This window comes from Rissa tridactyla, chromosome 8 (assembly GCF_028500815.1).
Source record: "Rissa tridactyla isolate bRisTri1 chromosome 8, bRisTri1.patW.cur.20221130, whole genome shotgun sequence".
Taxonomy (NCBI): domain Eukaryota; kingdom Metazoa; phylum Chordata; class Aves; order Charadriiformes; family Laridae; genus Rissa; species Rissa tridactyla.
Window position 1 is genome coordinate 43,951,972 of NC_071473.1, and position 18,535 is coordinate 43,970,506.

The 18,535-nt window shown below is 45.2% G+C and overlaps 1 protein-coding gene across 6 annotated transcripts in view; it reads left to right on the forward strand.

Annotated features, from left to right (window-relative positions):
• DMAP1 (DNA methyltransferase 1 associated protein 1) overlaps window positions 1–18,535 on the forward strand; it is a 35,022-nt gene continuing 16,487 nt past the window's right edge. For 2 of the 6 annotated variants that reach the window (XM_054212749.1, XM_054212750.1), the window contains exons 1-7: window positions 488–644; window positions 3,432–3,523; window positions 4,140–4,335; window positions 8,684–8,842; window positions 9,948–10,115; window positions 11,020–11,205; window positions 14,068–14,139. In XM_054212749.1, the coding sequence (XP_054068724.1) occupies window positions 543–644; window positions 3,432–3,523; window positions 4,140–4,335; window positions 8,684–8,842; window positions 9,948–10,115; window positions 11,020–11,205; window positions 14,068–14,139 (975 nt within the window). In that variant the 5' untranslated portion in view covers window positions 488–542. Of the gene's footprint in view, window positions 104–154; window positions 252–487; window positions 645–3,431; window positions 3,524–4,139; window positions 4,336–8,683; window positions 8,843–9,947; window positions 10,116–11,019; window positions 11,206–14,067; window positions 14,140–18,535 lie in introns of those variants that run through there. The other 4 variants (XM_054212751.1, XM_054212753.1, XM_054212755.1 and 1 more) reach the window with 4 other exon arrangements.

The window sequence follows — 18,535 nt, forward strand, 5'->3', positions numbered from 1 at the left end:
CTCCGGGCACTTCCGTGCGCCTCTCGGCGGGAGCGGAAGTGGCGCTGCCCGGGCCTCTGTGGTGGCCGTACCATCCCGGTGGCCGTGGAGCCGGCGCGGGTGGGTGAGTGAGCGCGGGAGCGGTTCGGTTTGGGGGTGTCGTGATCTCACGGCTGTGGTTTGTCTCGACCGTCCTCCTACGGGCTTCCCGGGACCCCGCCACGGGGCTCCGGGCCGCGGACTCGGCGTGCGTGGGCCCTGGGACCGGCCGGGTACAAGGCCTCGTTGTTGGGCCTGGGGAGGATGGGGAGGCGGCTCAGGGGTCTGTGCGTGTATATGTAGATACGCGCGGGTGTGCGTATATATGCATATATATACATGTATGCGTGTATGTATGTAGGTATACGTGTGTATATATATACGCACATGTGCCTGTTCGTGTGTGTATGGGATGTCCCTGGGGAGGTGCACGCTAACTTCGGCTCCCTTGTTTCCCACCCGCTCCCAGAGCTGTAGAGGACGGACAGGACGGCGGCAGAGGAGGGCAGCGGGCAGGCGGAGAGATGGCGACGGGTGCAGATGTGCGGGACATCCTGGAGCTGGGTGGCGTGGAGTCGGAGAATACGGGCACTATCAACAAAAAGGATATCATCAACTCAGATAAGGTGAACCGCAAACGCCCTAAGGCGCTGCTTCTTGTTTTCTAGGCACTGACTGGCTTTGCGTGTGGTGTCTGGGGTGAATATTGGAAAAAAAATGGAATAAAGCATGTTCCTACTATAGTCGATTTATTTTGGAGTTTCCTAGGAGTATCTGGAAATGCGTGGAGGACCCCGCTCATGGGTTCCTGGTTCTTAGTTAATTGCCCCGTGGCTTTTGGGGCAGTATTTAAGCTGGAGCTGTGTAAGTGGTGTTCTGGTGAGCTAGGCCTGGCCCCAGCTTTTTCATCACCCCAGAATGTTTTCATCTATCTCTAAAATTACCATTTTGTGGAGTAAGCGTGAAGTGTATTTACCATCTAGTCGCCAGGCAGACGGAAATAATATAACACAGTCCTGTTTTAGAAGAAAAACAGTCTGACTTGATTGAACAGTAAATGTCTTCAAACCATGGGAGCAGTTTCTGTGTGGGGAAGCTGTGTGATGGGTTTGGGAGAACTGGGGTGTGTTGCCTGTGGGAACGTGGGCAAGTTAATAAGCTTTGTTTAGGATGTATGCTGTCATGTGCTGCGTTCTTTGTGGTAATATGCTATGGTATGTTGTTGCCTTCTGTATTTTAAATTCAGGTGAGGTCTTCGGTGTCCTGTGCTTTGCAAAGTGTTGGGAAGGTCAGTTCATGAGTAGTTATGAAGTGTGGAGGTGCTTGGAAACAAGCTGGGGGAGATGAAATCCCCAGGAGCTCTCTGATACAGAGATGGTCTGATCTGAAGTAAAGACTTTGTGTTTGTTTGGAAAAAACAAACAAACAAAACCAAACATACACAACCACCCCATCCCTGAAAGTACCTACTGAGTGCCTTTACTTGCCTTCAATGAAATGTTTGTCTTTGAAGAGGAGCACAGTGGTTTCATGACTGCCTTGCTGAGGATAGGACACACAGTATAATCGGTGTGATTGAAAACTGATGAATTTCAGTAATTCAAAGCTGAAATATTAAAATCAGCAGTTATCGCCTGTGTTGGTGAATAGTGTGTCCAGCGAGCAGCTTGTTGGCTGGATTCAGCTTGCAGTCTTGTGCCACTGAGTGTTCGGAATTGCGAGTTCTTTAGATGTGTTTGTTAGCTAGCAGAGAGCTGAAGGAGTACTGGTGGCTGTCTGTCTCCCTTTTGGAGAAGAGAATAAGATGGGTTTCTCCTCAGATTTACTCTAATGGAAACACAGAGGATGGGCAGGTGCAGTGAGAGGTTTTGGGAGGAGTGCAGGAGGCTGTTTGTGGCCATGAGTGAAACATTCTGAATTTCTACAAAATACAGAAACTAAATCAAACCAAAGGTATAAGTCATTATCGCATGGAGAGAACAAAATTGCTAATAATAGTGCAGCCCTTGCTCAGGAAATAGATCTGTTCTCAATTAGAAAAGAAACAGATTGATGTCTTTAAATCACAGGAGAACCGTGAAGTACTTTCCAGTCCATTAGTGACAGAGAATGTTAAAATAAAAATTACTAGGCATAAAAACATTTAAATCAGCAGGACCGAGTAATTTGTTCTCAGCTCCTAAAAGAGCTAGCTGAGCTGATCTCTGCCCTGCTGATATTAACTTTTAATAAATCTGGGAACTTTGGGGGAATTCCAGAAGCCTGTGTTCAAACAGGGTTTGAACTAGTGTGGTGTCCCGTGGGTAACTGCCTTGGTTGGCCTTACATCGTTCCTGGGCAAAGTGATGGACACACTAGGAGAAAGGCGTTTGATTAGGAGTGAAAAGGTGCTAATATAACGAATGTCCGCCATGAAGTTTTATGGAAAGTAGTTGTAGTCCAACCTGATAGATTATTATTTTTTTAATGGGATTTTGAGTTTGCTCAATAAAGGTGACTGTATGGGTTTAATACAATTTATGACACAGTGTTAGTTTTACTATTGCAAAATATTCTGATTTAAAAGTTGGTAGCAGTATGGTAAACAAATACTTAAAAGTAGTCACATGGCTAGTAGTTATTAAGATGGTACAGTTAGACCAAATGCTCCGGACTACTCAGTAAACTTGTCCCACTTAAAAAAAGTGTACCTTGATAATGTGGCTGCTACTGTATCTACCTGAATCCAAAGCTGATTACTTTATAAACTTGCATATGTGATATGAGGTGGACTGTGTCTTAGAAACCATCAGTTCTGTCAAGGTTTTAGAGGCCAGATTGAGACATCTGCACAGAATTCCTAGTATGAAGAAACTTTGTCAAAAAAAATATAGTTTGCTGTATATATGGGAGAGCAGAGGCATGAATGGGGATTTCCTTTTGTAGATGGTACTGGTCGTTTTGATTTGGGGCTACTGTAAGGCCTTGATCACAACTGCTAAAAACTGAAGTTTCTGCAGAACATAGTGACAAAAACTAGGAGAAGGTGGGAAGACATTTCTTATTATCTTCTCTAAAAGGTAGAGACTCATTTAATTAAATGCATTAGTACCTTCACGTGAGGACAGTGCTTACATAGTAAAAAAAGGCTTAGTGCACCAGACCCTGAAAACTACAGCCAGATGTTCAACTTGGAATTCAAGTGTGTGTTATCAGAAACAAGAAGTGCCTGAGTCTTGGTGAGTGCTATCACTGAAAGTGGGCATGTTTTGTCTGTCAGTGTCTTCTGCCAGGAACAGGCACTTTTCTGGAGAAATTCAAGGTGCCTAAAACCAGATAAAAGTGAAAACCATCACAGGGTGCCAGGTTGTGTAGTTCAGTGTTTCCTCAGGGTTTGCTGCTTCTGCATCTAAAATGCAGTTCTTTTGTTTCAGAAAAAATCCAAGAAATCTTCAGAGACACTGACGTTTAAGAGGCCAGAAGGAATGCACCGAGAAGTTTATGCACTCCTCTACTCTGACAAAAAGTAAGAGCTTACTGTCATCTGTGCAGGTTGTGGGGTAGCCTGGGCTTTTGGTGTCAGGGCAGCATCCTCTTGAAACCAAAGGGAGTCTTGCTTCCCACATTGATTCCTCTTTGTGCTTGGACCATGCTTGTGCCTTTCTCTCTTAGACAGTCATGGGCCATGTCTCTCTTCTCTCTTCTGAATTGGAGGGGTTTACTCTGCATAGGAGACGGATACAGGCACAACAGTCAAGCACAGACAAGGCAGTGTTCTCACCCTTCTGTATCTAATTCTCTTTTATTCGCAACTGGGAATAGCACCTGCTTTTATTTCTGCAAAGAGAATTCTGCTGCGGCCTGTTTTTCAGCTTGTTATGGATTGTGCCCTTGCCCCAGGGGTCTCTTGCACAGTTTGCTTTCCAGATGGTTCTGTTCAAGCCCATCCGTGCTGAGTATTCTGTCGTCTGATGTGGGCAGCATTGCAGTCTGGGAAGTGCAAGACCTGGAATAAAGCTTAAACTCGGGTTTTCCCACACTAAACATTGTAGTGGCAGATCCCACGCTGAGTCTGAAATCTCTTTGAGTTTGTCCTGGCCTGCTTCTTGCTTCTCATCAGCCAGTGCTTTTCTCCACCACAGGGATGCACCTCCACTACTGCCAAGTGATACAACTCAGGGTTATCGAACAGTCAAAGCAAAACTGGGGTCCAAGAAAGTCCGGCCTTGGAAGTGGATGCCTTTCACCAACCCTGCGAGGAAAGATGGAGCGATGTTCTACCACTGGAGGAGAGCAGCAGAGGAAGGGAAGGACTACCCTTTTGCCAGGTTCAATAAAGTAAGTGGGAGTGCTTTAAAACAAAAGTATATAAATAGCAGCTGGAAAATACCCTTCAGTCAACTTCTTGAATGTCCAGACAGGAAGTTGGTTCTTTCAACAAGCAAAGACTGAGTTAGATTTGGCGATTGCATTTTAAACTGCAGCGTGGCCTGCAGCCACGTGACCACAGACTATGATGTCTCCAAATCATTCAAGCTAAGTGGGCTCAGTATGAGATCGGAGCTTGCTAGAGTCCCTTGTGTTTCAGGTGTGCAGTCATTGATTTGGTAAGCAGGCACTCTGCCATCTAATTCAGTTCCTAACCAACATCCTCCACGTGATTAAAGGCTCTAGGTAGTAAAAGATACTCTCTTCTGAGTGGGACTTTGAAGGTGTAAGTCTTGTTATTTTGCCCAGTATGAAAAAAATCACCTGAGCTTTGTGGCCAAAAAGCTGGCTTGCGGCCTCTTGGCCAGAAGCCAGCACAGATGCTGAATTACGTTGTATTCCCTCTGCAATTGCTCTTGTGGTATCAGCGTGATGCAGTACCCTGTTCTTTGCATCTTATATTAAATTGTCACAATGTGTTGTTGGAATCTCCTGCTGTCTTTTGTCCCAGATGTATCTGCTTTGAGTGGTTGGGGCTTTCATGTGTATGCATGAAGAAAGCTACATCAAGATTTATACTTCAAAGTCAGGGCCTCCAAAGTTAGGAAGGAACAGAGTTAGGGTGCCTCCATAATGTAATTTAGCCCTCTTCATGATGCAAATCTGAAGGGGGAAAAAAAAAGGGCGTGCTAACACGATTCCACAAAAGCTCTGCTTGCGTGTAACTGTATACAACATTTTAGGTTTGTAACCCACAGAGCATCAGCTCTAACAAAGCCTGGCTTCCTGCAGAGTTAAGTGGTTGGTTGACCTTATATGTTAGAAGGCTCAGGCTCTGACTGATGCTTGTCATCTTGCTGGGACAGTGGTAAGAGCCTCCTGTGGTATCTCTTCTCTGATGTCTAGGGTGGAAGTCTGAAGCGTGACTCACTTAGTCAAGGCACCTACCTAGCTGTCTGAGTGAAACTTTGGGAGTGTAATTGTCTCTAAGACTCTACTGCTGTAACAGTTTTTGGCTGAGTTCGACCGAGTTTATCAGAGGGGGCCACACATGGGTGTTGTAATTATGCGATTCTCGTTTCCTTAACTTTATCATGTACTGTGAATTGACAGACAGAAGAACCTTCAGCAAGGCTGCAACCTTTAGATTAGTGGCACAGACCTCTGCCATCTGCACACGCACAATTGCATAATATTACGAGCAAGTTGTTACCCATGTGGAGCTGCAGTTGAGAGGGTAGAAGGCACTGATGAGGAGTTTTGCGGATATTTGCTATGTCAGAGGAATTTTATTTACTTTTCCAGACTCTTCTGTGAGTTTCATCTCACATATTTGATACCTCTGCCCAAATCTCTTCCTCCCCTTGGCATAAGCCCATTTTCCTGGGTAGTCTGCCCTATTGGTCGCTCAAGCTCTTTAACCCAGCTCCTGCACCACTGCTCAGCTGCTTTGCCTTTTCTCTGTGCATCCAGTCTCCAAACCAAATCCCTCCTCTTCATTGCGAGATCCAAAATGTAAACTTAGGTTTCACAGTGTACACTGAGCCTTGATCCAGGATGTGAAATAGGAATATAAAAGCAGTTTCACTGGTGTCAGAGCAAAGGCCTCTCTCTCAGTAGTTATTCTGTTTCTTGCTACCCTTAGTAAAGGCTTAGAGAAAGAGCATGAGAATGGGGCAAATACAGAGCATTTTTTACTAGCTTCTGGTGATCTTTGGCTTAAGGATTTCTTAACTTGGAATTTGTATTTAATAATTCTTGCTAGATACGTTCAGGGCAAAAAGCTGCTTTGTGAATATCCCGTGGTAATGAGTTCTTCAGGTTAATTTTGTATGGTGTGCAAAGGTGCTTTCTTCTGTTCATTTTAAAATGTTGCCACGGGGTTTCGTTTTGTGCCTCTGAGATCTTGTGTTACATGATGCAGTAAATTGTCCTTGCTGTGTACCATGTATTCCGTAATTGGACATATATCTGCCCTTCTGTGCCCTGTCTCACCCTTGTTGTTCTCAAATATAATTTCTTTTGAAATGGGTGGACTAGGAGTGAGTGTTTCACTTAGGGAAGCATGGCGGGTTTGTACATTGGCTGTGTTTCTCTTTATTTCCCTGATAATTTTTACTGTTCAGTTTGTCTTTTCACCACTACTAGACATTGTGCTGATGTTTTTACAGGACTGTCTCATGGCTCCAGGATCTTTCCTGAGCAGTTTCAGCTAATTTAATGCCCATCATTGTGTGAGTTTATAGTGTGAAATGCAGGACTGAGAGGGGTTTTCTGGGCCATTGAATCCCCTTCTTGGCTCTTTCGGGCCCTGCACCATCCAGTCCCTTTCATAAATGGATCAAGTTCCTTTTGAAAAACACTTGGGTTTTCCTGCCACTGTCCTTCCTTGGGAATCTGTTCCGCACTGTCTCTGCTCCACTTCTCATTTCCATGTTAAATTTTCCATGTTAAATCGACATTTCTTTGCAAGCCAATTTCTTTGTTCTTATTTCAGTTGTTTTTTTCTTCCTGTGGGTATTCCTTTCATTCCATCTAACATACTTGAAGCCTGCAGTCAGATTCCCTTTCAGACTTCCTTTGCAAGGCTCCTTTCTCTTGCAATCTGCTGTGGGAAGACAAGCTCCCCACCCCATTACTCATCCTTGTTGTTCTTCTCTGTACTTGTTCCCATTTCAGTTCATCTTTCCTGAACAGGGGTCAGTAGAGTTGTAGTTGGTATTCCTGCCAAGGTCTTATTGTGCAACTGAAACTCTGCCAGTTTCTGCTGGAAATCCCTCACTGGGGGTCATATTTGCATTTTTATGGCTATGTTGCATTTGAACTTAGAGTCATCCTGTGATTGGCTCAAGCTTTCCATCTGATGAGTTCCCACCTTCTCACTTGTCAGCGGTTCTTACCTGAGCAGACATGAGTGGGCCTGAGGAGGTGTTTTGGGGACTGCTCTTTGCTCTTGTCCCATTCTCTTCTCTGATCAGGCATCTGCCACCTTCCCTTCCATCCACTGCAGAGGGCCCTGCTGGCTCTTTTCATGATGTACATGGGACATCCTTATGGTGTCTAGTAGGATGGCTTTTCTTCTGGTGGAGGTGGTAATTGAAGGTTGAGGTGCAGTGCATACCCAAGAGGTACATTTCACCTTTAAGCTTCTGTGTCAAAGTGATGGAAGAAGGGCAGTACACCTAAAGAGGCTGTAGTTTGAAGGCTCAGAAATGCTACTTTGAGCTGTGTGGAGTTCATGGGAATGACTCTTCCGGTGTAGGACTCGGGAGGGCATGGAGGTGTTGAAGCACGTGTGCTGTTTGCATGCACGCATGTTTTCTTGTGGAGGCAGGACCTCCTCAGGCTGAGCAAAGTTCCAGTGCAGGAGTGGTGGAAGGGGGTGAGGGAGGAAAGCGCAGGCTTGTTTGTGCTTTTGCTTTACCATGCACTAGGACTTTCCCTAATACATCAAGTATTTTTACTGTTGCTTTAGTACTCATGTGACACTTGTGTTCTGGTTAGAGCCCTTGCAGAGCAGTTCCAGGCTGGGGACAGTGCTGTGGGTTGAACCTTTTCAACACCTGGGACAATCTGAGAGTTGGACTGTCATTTGGCCCTGTGGCTCTGTTGGAGAAAGGGCGGATGAGGAAGGGAGGGACAAAGTTGTTTGCCAAGTCTATGGCCCTCAGTTGTACAGCACCCAGTCTTTCAGATCTTCATGGCTCGGTCTGCACCAAACATGAAAGAAGTGCGTTGTGTATCAAAGCAGAACGTGTGCTAAATGTTAGGAACCGCCGCTCCTTGCCTTTCCCGTTCTTCCCTGTACAAGTGAGCGTGTCCCAACCCAAGTATAGTCGACTGTCAGAGCAGTTTATGTCAAGGTATTGGTGCTGCTGTATGGGAGGAATGCAGGGAGGCTGGCTGAACCTTGGTTTCAGTGTCATATTAGCTTGCTAATTTTGAAACCTATTGTCAGGTTGTGGGTTGCTGACCTCTGCCTGGGTCAGCCACCTGAAATAGGTTTCAGCCTCCCAGGCAGTATTTCCTGCTAGGATCCCCGGAATGTTTGTGGCCCTGAGATCACACATTACTCCTTATCAAGTCCTCTGCCTGCTCATCGTGTTTCCAACCAGGACCCATGTTCTGGGGTCCTGTCAGCCCCCTCCTGTCACTGTGCTGCTCTTGTTCGTGGCTCAGGTATATCATCCCTCACCAGCTGTCAGTGAGAAGGGCAGTACTGCAAGAGCACTACCATGTTTTTCTTTTTTCCGCATAGACAGTGCAGGTACCTGTCTACTCGGAGCAGGAGTACCAGATGTATCTCCATGATGATGCGTGGACCAAAGCTGAGACAGACCACCTCTTTGACCTGGCTCGGCGTTTTGATCTGCGCTTTGTGGTGATTCATGACCGCTATGATCACCAGCAGTTCAAGGTGAGTCCCGGAGGCCAAGGTGCTTCTAGCAGCCTGCTGCTACAGTACGTGCAGGGCTTGCTGCACTGCAAAGACCAAATTACCCGTTATATCAACTTAATTAGGGGAAAATAATGAATTATTGGCAGCAAGGAATATTGAATTTCCAGCACAGGGCATTGCTGCTTGCTTTGTTTCTAATTAAATCCACTGTGACTTGTGCTCATTCCCTTTTGTGTTTTATTAGAAAGTTAGAAGGTTTGCCCCTGCCAGGAGAACAACTTGTTGTTCCTTGAAGATAAGGCAGCTGGGGAGTTTGTTTAGCTGAGCGGGATAGGTGTCTTGGATTTTGTCTAGGCCCTGGGAGAAGGATCTGCTAATGGTTCCTGGGGATTGGGATTTTTCCTTAGTGCTGCTCCTGACTTGTGGTCTGACCCAGTGCAGGCTTCTGTCATTTCTGTTGTGAAACAGGGACCATCAATGGTCTGAAGATGCAATACTGTTGTTGTAAATCTCTTGTAACTGATGGTTCCATGCCTCCTGGTGACACAGGGGAATGAAGTGACTCTTATAGAACAGCTCCAAATGCTGGTGCTTATTTTGCCTTATGAAATACTCACGTAAAGAACCTGTAGCAAAGTGGAATAAGAAGAGTCTGCCCAGCTGGGCAGCCCAAACACCTTCGGTGCTTGGAGTAAGGGAACACAGCTCAGATTCCGTGTAACAATGGGCAATGAATACCTTCTTGGTTATGGCTTGAATGGCCATTGTCTGGAGCAGCTCGGAGGAGGCCTCCTGTGCTTTTGTCACAGGTTCCTGTTCACAGGTTTTCTCCTCTTGAGACAGCTATCCTTGCAGCCTTTTATCTGGGAGTGCTTCACTGCTGTATTGTTGGACCCTCTGGTGGGTGTTTTTAAAGCAGTAGCTGTGAACCCATGACAGTTAATTCATGCAGTTCACTGAGAAACTCCCCCTTCCCTGTGATTGCACTGGGACTGGCAAGGATCTTCCTCCGAGACAGTGTCTTATACGCTGCCATCCTTCAGCCAGTGGTCCTTAGCTGGCTGCTGCACAAGGTCTTGCTTGGTTCTTCCATAATGTTGCGCTCCTGTGATGTCTTCCATAGAAAAGATCAGTGGAGGACCTGAAGGAACGATATTATCACATCTGTGCCAAGCTGGCTAATATTCGTGCAGCTCCGGGCACAGACCTGAAAATCCCGGTCTTTGATGCTGGCCACGAGAGGCGAAGGAAGGAACAACTGGAAAGGCTGTACAATAGGACACCAGAACAGGTAACTCAGGGAATAGACCATCACTACTCCAAAAGATTTTTGGTTGAATCAGTAGGTGGATGAAATAGGCCAAAGGGTGGGAAAGGGAAAGAAAGACTGGACAAGAAAAGAGCAACATCTAAGTACTGCTTTTGTTGTTGAGTTCATGTCATTTTAAGGGATACAAAAGGACAATAACTGAGAAATCTGACTATGCAGGAGAGAGGGCTAGGTGAGCAGAATTATGATTTCTGGTAACCGCCAATACCTTCTCTGTGACACTTACTGTACTACTCCCCTGAATAGAAACAAATTCTCAGATCAGTGTCCTTATGAATCCCTGAGTCCCATGGGGAGAGAATTCTTTCCTGTAGGGTAAAAATCTTTCCGGAAAACATCAAAGACTGTAAGTCTGTGTGTTTAGTTCTCTTTGTTGAAGCTGTGTAATGGTCCCAGGGTTTAGAGGTTAAGGAACTGTGTCCCCCCAAAAGGCTGGGAGAGAGCATCCTTCTCTGTTAGTAGTTCCCTCTAATGACAAATTCATACGTGTAATAAATCTGCTTGTCCTTCCCACATTCCCAGATGTGCTGATACTAAGCATAGCTACTCTAGGTTCCACCTGCTACATCTGGGGAGAGGAGTCAGCTTTTCACAACACTGCTTTTGCAACTACAGTATATTCAGTGGGATTAATCATTTATGGATGCTGGTGATACAGTACCTGACAGTTTGTAGACCGGCATTGTCATAGTTGCAGGGTAAGGCTGTGGAGCATAATGTGCTCTGCAAATCCAAGATATTAGGCAGGAGAGTTTCAAGTCATTCCCAGGCTGGCCGAGAGCAGAGTTGTTATCAGTAGATGGCCCCCTTGCCTTGCTAGGCCTCCTCCGCTGCTCTGATTGCCTTTACGTGCTCTGGTCTGCAGGTGGCAGAAGAAGAATACCTCATCCAGGAGCTCCGCAAAATCGAAACCAGGAAGAAAGAGAGAGAAAAGAGAACCCAGGACCTGCAGAAGCTCATCACAGCTGCTGACACCACCACTGAGCAGAGACGTGCTGAGCGCAAGGCTCCCAAGAAGAAGCTGCCACAGAAGAAGGAGACAGAGAAGCCTGTAAACATTTATTTATTTATTTCCCCTGCTTAAGCTCTGGCTGGTAATGTGTTTCCTTCAGCAGTACTACTGGGGTCAGGCCCTCTGCTCTTTTCAGGGGAGTAGGTGCTGGCTGCCTTCTGGGAAATGCTTTTTCAGTTCTGTCTTTTGAAAGGCAGATTGGTCTAAGGCAGCCATTGTCAGAGTCCTCTCTCCCATTTGAAAAATGCTGGTTTAAGTCCTGTTTCCCTTTCCCTTTCTGAGAAATGGGATGAAATAATGCCAGCCATTCGTGGCTCATGGCAAGGAGAAGCATCTGTCTCCCTGCTTCTCCCAAGTGTATTCTGGTACTGCTGTGCAGAGTTACCCCACAAACCCGTTATCTTTCACCTGCCTTCTCTTTCTAGTCCAGGTTTGCCTTTCCTTTGCCACTCCTGGGTCTCAGCAGCATCTCCCCAAGCTCAGTACATGCCCCTCTCCTGATCCTCAGCTGTGATCAGAACAGTCCTGCTGGGGGACTCCTGTATTCCGTGAGCTATCGCTTCTTATTTCTCCCTGAGCCGAGCTAAAGTCTAAGGAGCGCAGAACACAGGTTTCAATTCACATTTGATGTTACCTCAATTTCCCTTTCTGGAAAGCGGACAACGTGGACTGAACTAAATCAGCACCTTCAGTAGGAAAGGGTTGTCACAAAATCTCAGATGTTTCCAGTGAATGCCTGGGAATTCCTGTCCCTCCACCTTGTGAACAGAGAGCTCTTGTGTCATTGTCCTCCAGAAGGGTCTGTGCAGGGAGGGGAGAGAAGCAGTGAATGCTAGACAGTTATTACTTGATGAAGTGTGCCTAATGGCCACCACTTCCTTAAAATGTTGTTTTGGTTCCCTCCCTCTGTGTAATTAATATATCACAGGGCACCCTGTGCATTGAATTCCCTTGAAGGTTGATCTGGTAAAACTCAACAGTGGCCGGCATATCTCCCTCTAAAGAAGGCAGCTCATCATTGGTGGTAATGGAAAAATGGTGGCAATGGAGAATGAGGCTGGAAAGAAGCTGAGGATGGCAAGGTGAGGGAGTCCAGCCCTAAATATTGCCTGGTGGCTGGTGCCTGTCTGCAGGCATATAGCGCATAGGCACGCCAGCGTGGACAGAGAAGCAGTTTCTGTTGTTGCACTAGCATCATTTCAACCATGACAGAGTCCATTAGGAGTCAATTACCAACTATAGCTGGGAAGTGTTAAGAAAAAAATTGCATTTTAACTAAGAATTTGAATCGGGAGCTGCATCAGCATCATTTCAACAAAGGAAAATCATTTACCAAAGAGTCAATTGAGGTTGAAGCGTTTACAGCATGTACAGGCACGCAAGGCAAAAGAACCTATTTAATTGCTTATGCGCCGAGTGCAGTCAGAGTTGTCTTGGCTCAGCCAACGACGCTGATTTCCCCTCACTGCTTGTGTCAGGGTGTTCAGCAACAGGCAGGGGGGCAGAGTTCGGGGAGTCTAAAAGCCAGCCTTCATCCAAAGGAAGCAGAGAGGATTGGATTTTGATTGTAGCCTTTTTTATCTCTAATAATCCAAGCAGGGAGGCTACATCCTACCCAAGATCAAAGTGATCCTTAAAAGTTCATCCGCCCTGTTGGTAGGTAGAGAATACTTCTTCCACCATGGTCGTGTTTAGAAATCTCTTCCTGGGGCCTCTGTTTATTGGACTGACCACAGAAAACTGAAAAAAAATCCTAATGCCTGGCCATGCAGAGCGGTTTGCAAGGTGCAACCTCAAGACCATGACATAGAGATAGCTGATAGAGATGTGAGAGTCATTGGCAGGGAACTTGAGGAATTGAGTCACTGTCCTTCAGCTTCTCTTATGATCTTGGGGCAGCCCTGGTTGTCTCAGCCCTGTCTGGAATGAACAAAGAGCAGGCTGCAGAGCCTCTCCATGGAGAAATGTGGGAGCAGCAAGGTGAACGCTGTCTCCAAAGAAATTGGGAGATTTGAGCTTACTCTTCCTTTTGGAAGAGCGTGATTGAGCATGCGTTTTGCAGATTGTGGCTATTATTAGATTGAATCATGAGTATTGCTGACCCATTCAGGGGACCCCACACCATTCAGTGCACAGGGCCCTGCAGATAGCCTGGTTTAAGCATTTAAAAGTTCAGTTTGCTCACCTTGTGCTTTGCTCAGCAGTACACATTTTTAAGGGATTGCATTTTTTTTTTCCATTTTGTTGAAAAGCAACTAAATGCTCTACTCTCTAGCAGCGGTAGCATCAGAAGTTTGCTACCTTGCATTGCTGTGCTTAAAATGTGAAGTAGGGAAGAAAGAAAACTATCTAACAAGTGTACAAATGGCAAAACATGTATAAACAGCAGGCCTCCCTGGAGGGGTGCAGTCCTTACATCCTCATCAGTGGGCTCATGTCTGTACACATCAGAGGTTTCTCAGCTTGTTCCTTAGAGGACTTGCAGTCAAAAGCCAAGATTTAGGGAAGTACTGGGCTGTTTTGATCAGTGAAATGGGCCTAAGTTAAATGAGGATGATATTGTGCAAGTATGCATATGGTAGTATAAAGAGTAGCATTTAGGGTTAGGGTTTATGTTTGTGTGGAGGGGTGTAAGTCTCTGTGTAGAGCGGTGCATTTAAACCAACCAAGCAAAAATGCTTGAGCTCTCCAAAGATACCTTGAGATGGAGTGTTTTTCTCGGTGAATTGCTTGGGATTTTCCCACTGAATCCCATTGCTTGGGATTTTCCTCTTACCTCAGCTCTGACATGTGGCTGTGGCAGGTGGTTCTCTGTCATAGGAAACAGTGTTTCCCATCAGATAGTCTCTATATGAAATCTTGTGTTTCCTCCGTTAACATCCTGTTTCGATCTCTTTTCAGGCTGTTCCTGAGACTGCTGGCATCAAGTTTCCTGACTTCAAATCTGCAGGTGTCACGCTGCGAAGCCAAAGGGTAGGCTGTTGTCCTGGTCCCTTGGGACCTCTGTTAATGTCTTTCAGTCTGCCTGTCTGTCTCCTCATCTGTTCTCCTTTTATAGCTAAAGAAAGTCAAGTTCTTGCCTCTAAAATAAGAAAGGAATTCCATAAATGTGTAGACTCAGAAACCTGGAATGCTGGTTCAGTGAAAGCCAGCTCCTCGCCTTGCAGGGGCACCTGAACTTGCTGGTGTTTGTTAGTGGTGTTCCCGCTCTGCTGTTAGACACATGTGATGGACCCAAATGGAGCTGTCTAGTCCAAACGGAGCTCACAGCCAAACGTTGTAGGCCTCATAGAATGCATGTGTTAATAGGTAAGAGGTGCTTTTAAGAACTGGATGTTCAGGTTGTCACTTGAAAACAAGACAGACACATAAACGCATACAATTTTTAGCCGCCTCATTTCTATTACCTTCAGAAAATATTTTGGGGAAAAGCCCCTTAGTTCATTCTCTCACACAGATACCCCTGAGAAAAGACTTTTCTTGCTGTTTTATCAGCAAGACTTGATGCCTGTCTCTTAGCGACAGGTTTTGGGATACCAAGTAAGTTAAACCTGCCTAGCTGACTGAATGTTTTCAGAGGCGTTTTGATAGCAAAATCCTGTTTGCCCAGTACCAGTGCTTTTTTTTTCTAGACAAATAAAATAATCCTTAGTTGCTTTATTGCAGGAAAGGTGGAGAAGTAGGTTCCTTGCCTGGCACCCTCCCTTGGCATGGTAATTTTCTAGGTCACTTTTAAAGAACGTTCTGTGGGATTTTCTTTTGATGTCAGAATCGTTTCAGATCTTGCTGGGAACACCCTGGGGCTGTTAATAGAAATGTGTTTGGGATCATGCCGCTTCAACATATGGGTGCGTGTGCTCATTAGAAGCGCTATGCCCCAGCGAGGTCACTGCTGGTGGACCCCTTTAGTGTACAAGTGCCACCCATCTGCAGGCTACCTGTTTGAGTGAGGGGCTACAGCCTTGAGGAATTCAAAGGCAAGTGACAGGCAAGACTGCAGTGCATGTGTTGAGATTTATGGAGATGTGGCAGATGTGTTCTCCGGCACTAAGATAAATAGAGTAATTTATGGAGATTGATTTGGATTTTGAAAACTAATAAGTGATGGTTGATCTTTTCTATTTTTATACTCCCTCTGGAAGAGAAGCTGAGCAATAACATATCAGTGATGGAACCATCTGGCAAAGCCAGCAACCTTTTCGTGTGCCAAACAGGCAATTCAAATCCCAGCCTTTGTGAAAATGGGTGCTACGTGCTTCTCCCTGTTTTCTTTAATGCTCACAAAATGCAGTGATAAGCTGAGGCATGGCAGTCTGACTCAGCAACTTTCAGCCCACAGTATCCAGTTTTTAAAACGGGAGCTAATAGACTCACTTGCTTCAGATATGGGTGATGGGGAGAATTAATTACATGAGGTCAGGATGGGCCTTTTGAACTGGTAAGAGATACTGAACTGCTAAGTGGTCTAGAGTTGACAATCCATGCTAATCTGAATTATTTCACTTGTGGGATTTAAGTGGCAAACCCTCTCCACACCAGTGGTGTGGAATTGATAAGGGTGGGAGCCAGCTAGGACTAAATGAGGAATTGTGATGCTGTGCTGGAAACTTGTACTCTGGCAACATCCAGCGTAAGGTGTTTTGCCACGAGCACATTGGAAAGTGATTTCTAAAGGCTTGTGACATCCTGCAGTAAGCTCTTTTGCCTGAGGACCTAAAGGTTTCCTCACGTAGGGGCTTCTATTGTCCTCTTTTATTTTGTACTTTGCTACCTCGCTTTACGCCTTCATATTTAGGTGAGGTTGAATTTTGCACTGAGATCAGGGACACAACCTCTGTCACGTGTGAAAAATGTACCATATCATCCCCAGAATAACAGCACTTACTCTTTGATTAGAGATATTTTTTTTTCCTCTGAGGATTTACAATTAGTCTGAAAGCTTGAGTTAATTTATAGAAATGAGTCCTCAAAGGAAAAGTTAGCAATCTGTATTCAACTTAATTTGTTCCCAGTGGTTTTTGTGACAATAGCCCTGGCTTTTTCAAATTCCCCCCTGTCGTTAAAGCTTACAAAATCTTATGCACAGACTGAATTTGAAGACTTTTTTTCCACCCGCCCTAGGATTAATGGTTACTTACGGCCATTATTCTTCATAACCAAAAGTTTCTCCTTCAGCAGACGCTGAAGAGTAATCTTCTCCAGTGAGTTCGACAAGCTGCCTTCTATCACAATGGCTTCAGTCTCCCATTGTTCTCCATGGGGCTGTGGCCACAGGCAAAGAAGGCCACAGCCCCCGTGCCCTTGCTCTGCATGGGATTTCCCCTCTGCCTCCTGACAGCACAGGCTGCAAGTTTCTCTAAGGCAGTAGGAAGCTGGGCATTATGAAAAGCTTCGTCTTAATTCAAGGCAGTGTATTGCCTTGGTGCCACTGAGAACAGGAGGCAGTAGCAAATGTTTTGGAAGGGGGTAAGCCTTTCATGAGTTTCTTGAAAGGCATTTTAGACCTTTGCTGTTAGTAAAACAGTGTTATGAAAATAACACCAGGAATGTATTATTAATCCTAAGCGTTACTTCTGGAAAACTTCCTGTTATACCAGGTCTGCTCAGCTGGGAGGGCAGACAGCCAAAGAGTCAGAGGAAATGAGAGATGGATAGGGAGTTTGTACAGGGAAAGGAGAGGAAGAGACTAAAGGGAAAGCAGGGAGCTATGAGGAAGGAAAGCTTTGCTGTGGATCTGCCTGAGGGAAAGGAAAATGGGAGCTCTTGAACTTTTCCAGGACCCAAACAAACCAACGATAACCGCGTGTTTGTGATCTAGGCATTGTGTTGCTTCTGTAGGGCAGAGCTGAGTTTGTTTTGAATTCACCGTAGTGTTTCTGTACCGTGTTGTGTTCAGCTTTCTTTTAAGTTTAACCTTTGACTTTGTGTTCAGAGCACTTGACTTGGGCATACTTAACACCTCTTCAGTGTGTTTTAAGTTGCTCATCTTCTCTCTCATCCTTATCTGTGAATTATAAGTTATGATTTCGTTAATGCTGTTGAATTGCTGCAGCAGTGCTTATAAGAAGGAAGGTGACGGATAGAAAAGGGTGGATGTTTGTCCCCACTCCTGCATGTTGAGGTGTAAGTCTGTGTCCTTGCTGTGTTGTCATGGGTTGGGAAACAAAGGAACTGGAAGAGAATCGATTGAGTGATGTCTTATCTGGAAACAAAACAAAACTCCGGGGGGGAAAAGGAGTTTGTAGATATCTCAGTCGGCAGAAGTGACTGAGGGATGCTCCAGCTTAGTCATTCAGAGCCGGCCACCTCCCCTCAGAAATGGCTTTCAGCCAGCAGCCTGACTCCTCCTGCTAACTGGGATCTTGTAGACAATTTGCCAGTCGAACCAATTGACAAGACTAGAGGAAGGAAAATTACAAGTACAGCTTTAGTACCCATTGATTCAAATATTCACGCTCACCAGCTTTTAAATATTTACTAGCCTGCTGAGCATTTTTTTTAGCACTGATTAATGAGTCAGAATTTACTGTGGTGTGGGGAGAATGCGTGTATTTGAGTTCTCTTCCATTTTTTTTTTTTCTTGGAGTGGGAAACAAGTGCTTACTACAGCTCCAAGGTGAGTATTTCTAGAGGAAGATGGGGTTGTATGTATGTGTTTAGACATGTTTATTCTCCATATTTGATCTGACCCACAATTAAATGGCCAAGCACACTGCCTGTTTACTCTACGTCGGAGGCTGTTGGCTCTGTTCCTTCCCTGTCATTAATGCAAACCCAGACCTCATCGGCTGTGAACATGTGAAACATCTGTCTGTCCTCCTGTGATCAATACTGTCCCTTCAGAGGCTCAGCTTTGGAAGCAGTTCCATAAAATATCAGTTATTTTTATTTGGATTTGATAAATTTAATTACTTGGAGCGATTAATAATTTATTTGTTTTGTATTGATTACACTCCAAGGCAACCTGGCATCAATCTGATGGAGATCAGCACACCCTCATTAGGTAGGAAAGTTTATGTTTCCAGATCTGAACATCCCATGGATTAGTTAGCTGAGATGTGCTTGTTGCTTCTGCTAGCAATTTTTCATTAGCGAAGTTGTATGCTTTGCACTCTACAAGAGAGTGGATGAGAGTAATTTCCATGGGGAGCCCGACAGAGGTGTGGAAGGAAAGTAGTAGTCTCATTTCTGTGAATAGAAGTTATGAACAAATGATGCGGGCTGGATTGAATTTGTGTTGTGGCATTGCCATCTATTTGTTGTATTACATACCCTTTAATTAGGGCCAAGAGAGTGCTGGTGCATTTCCTAATCAAACTCCTGCCTGTAGAGAATGAAATAAGATGAAAATATTGGAGTATTTATTTCT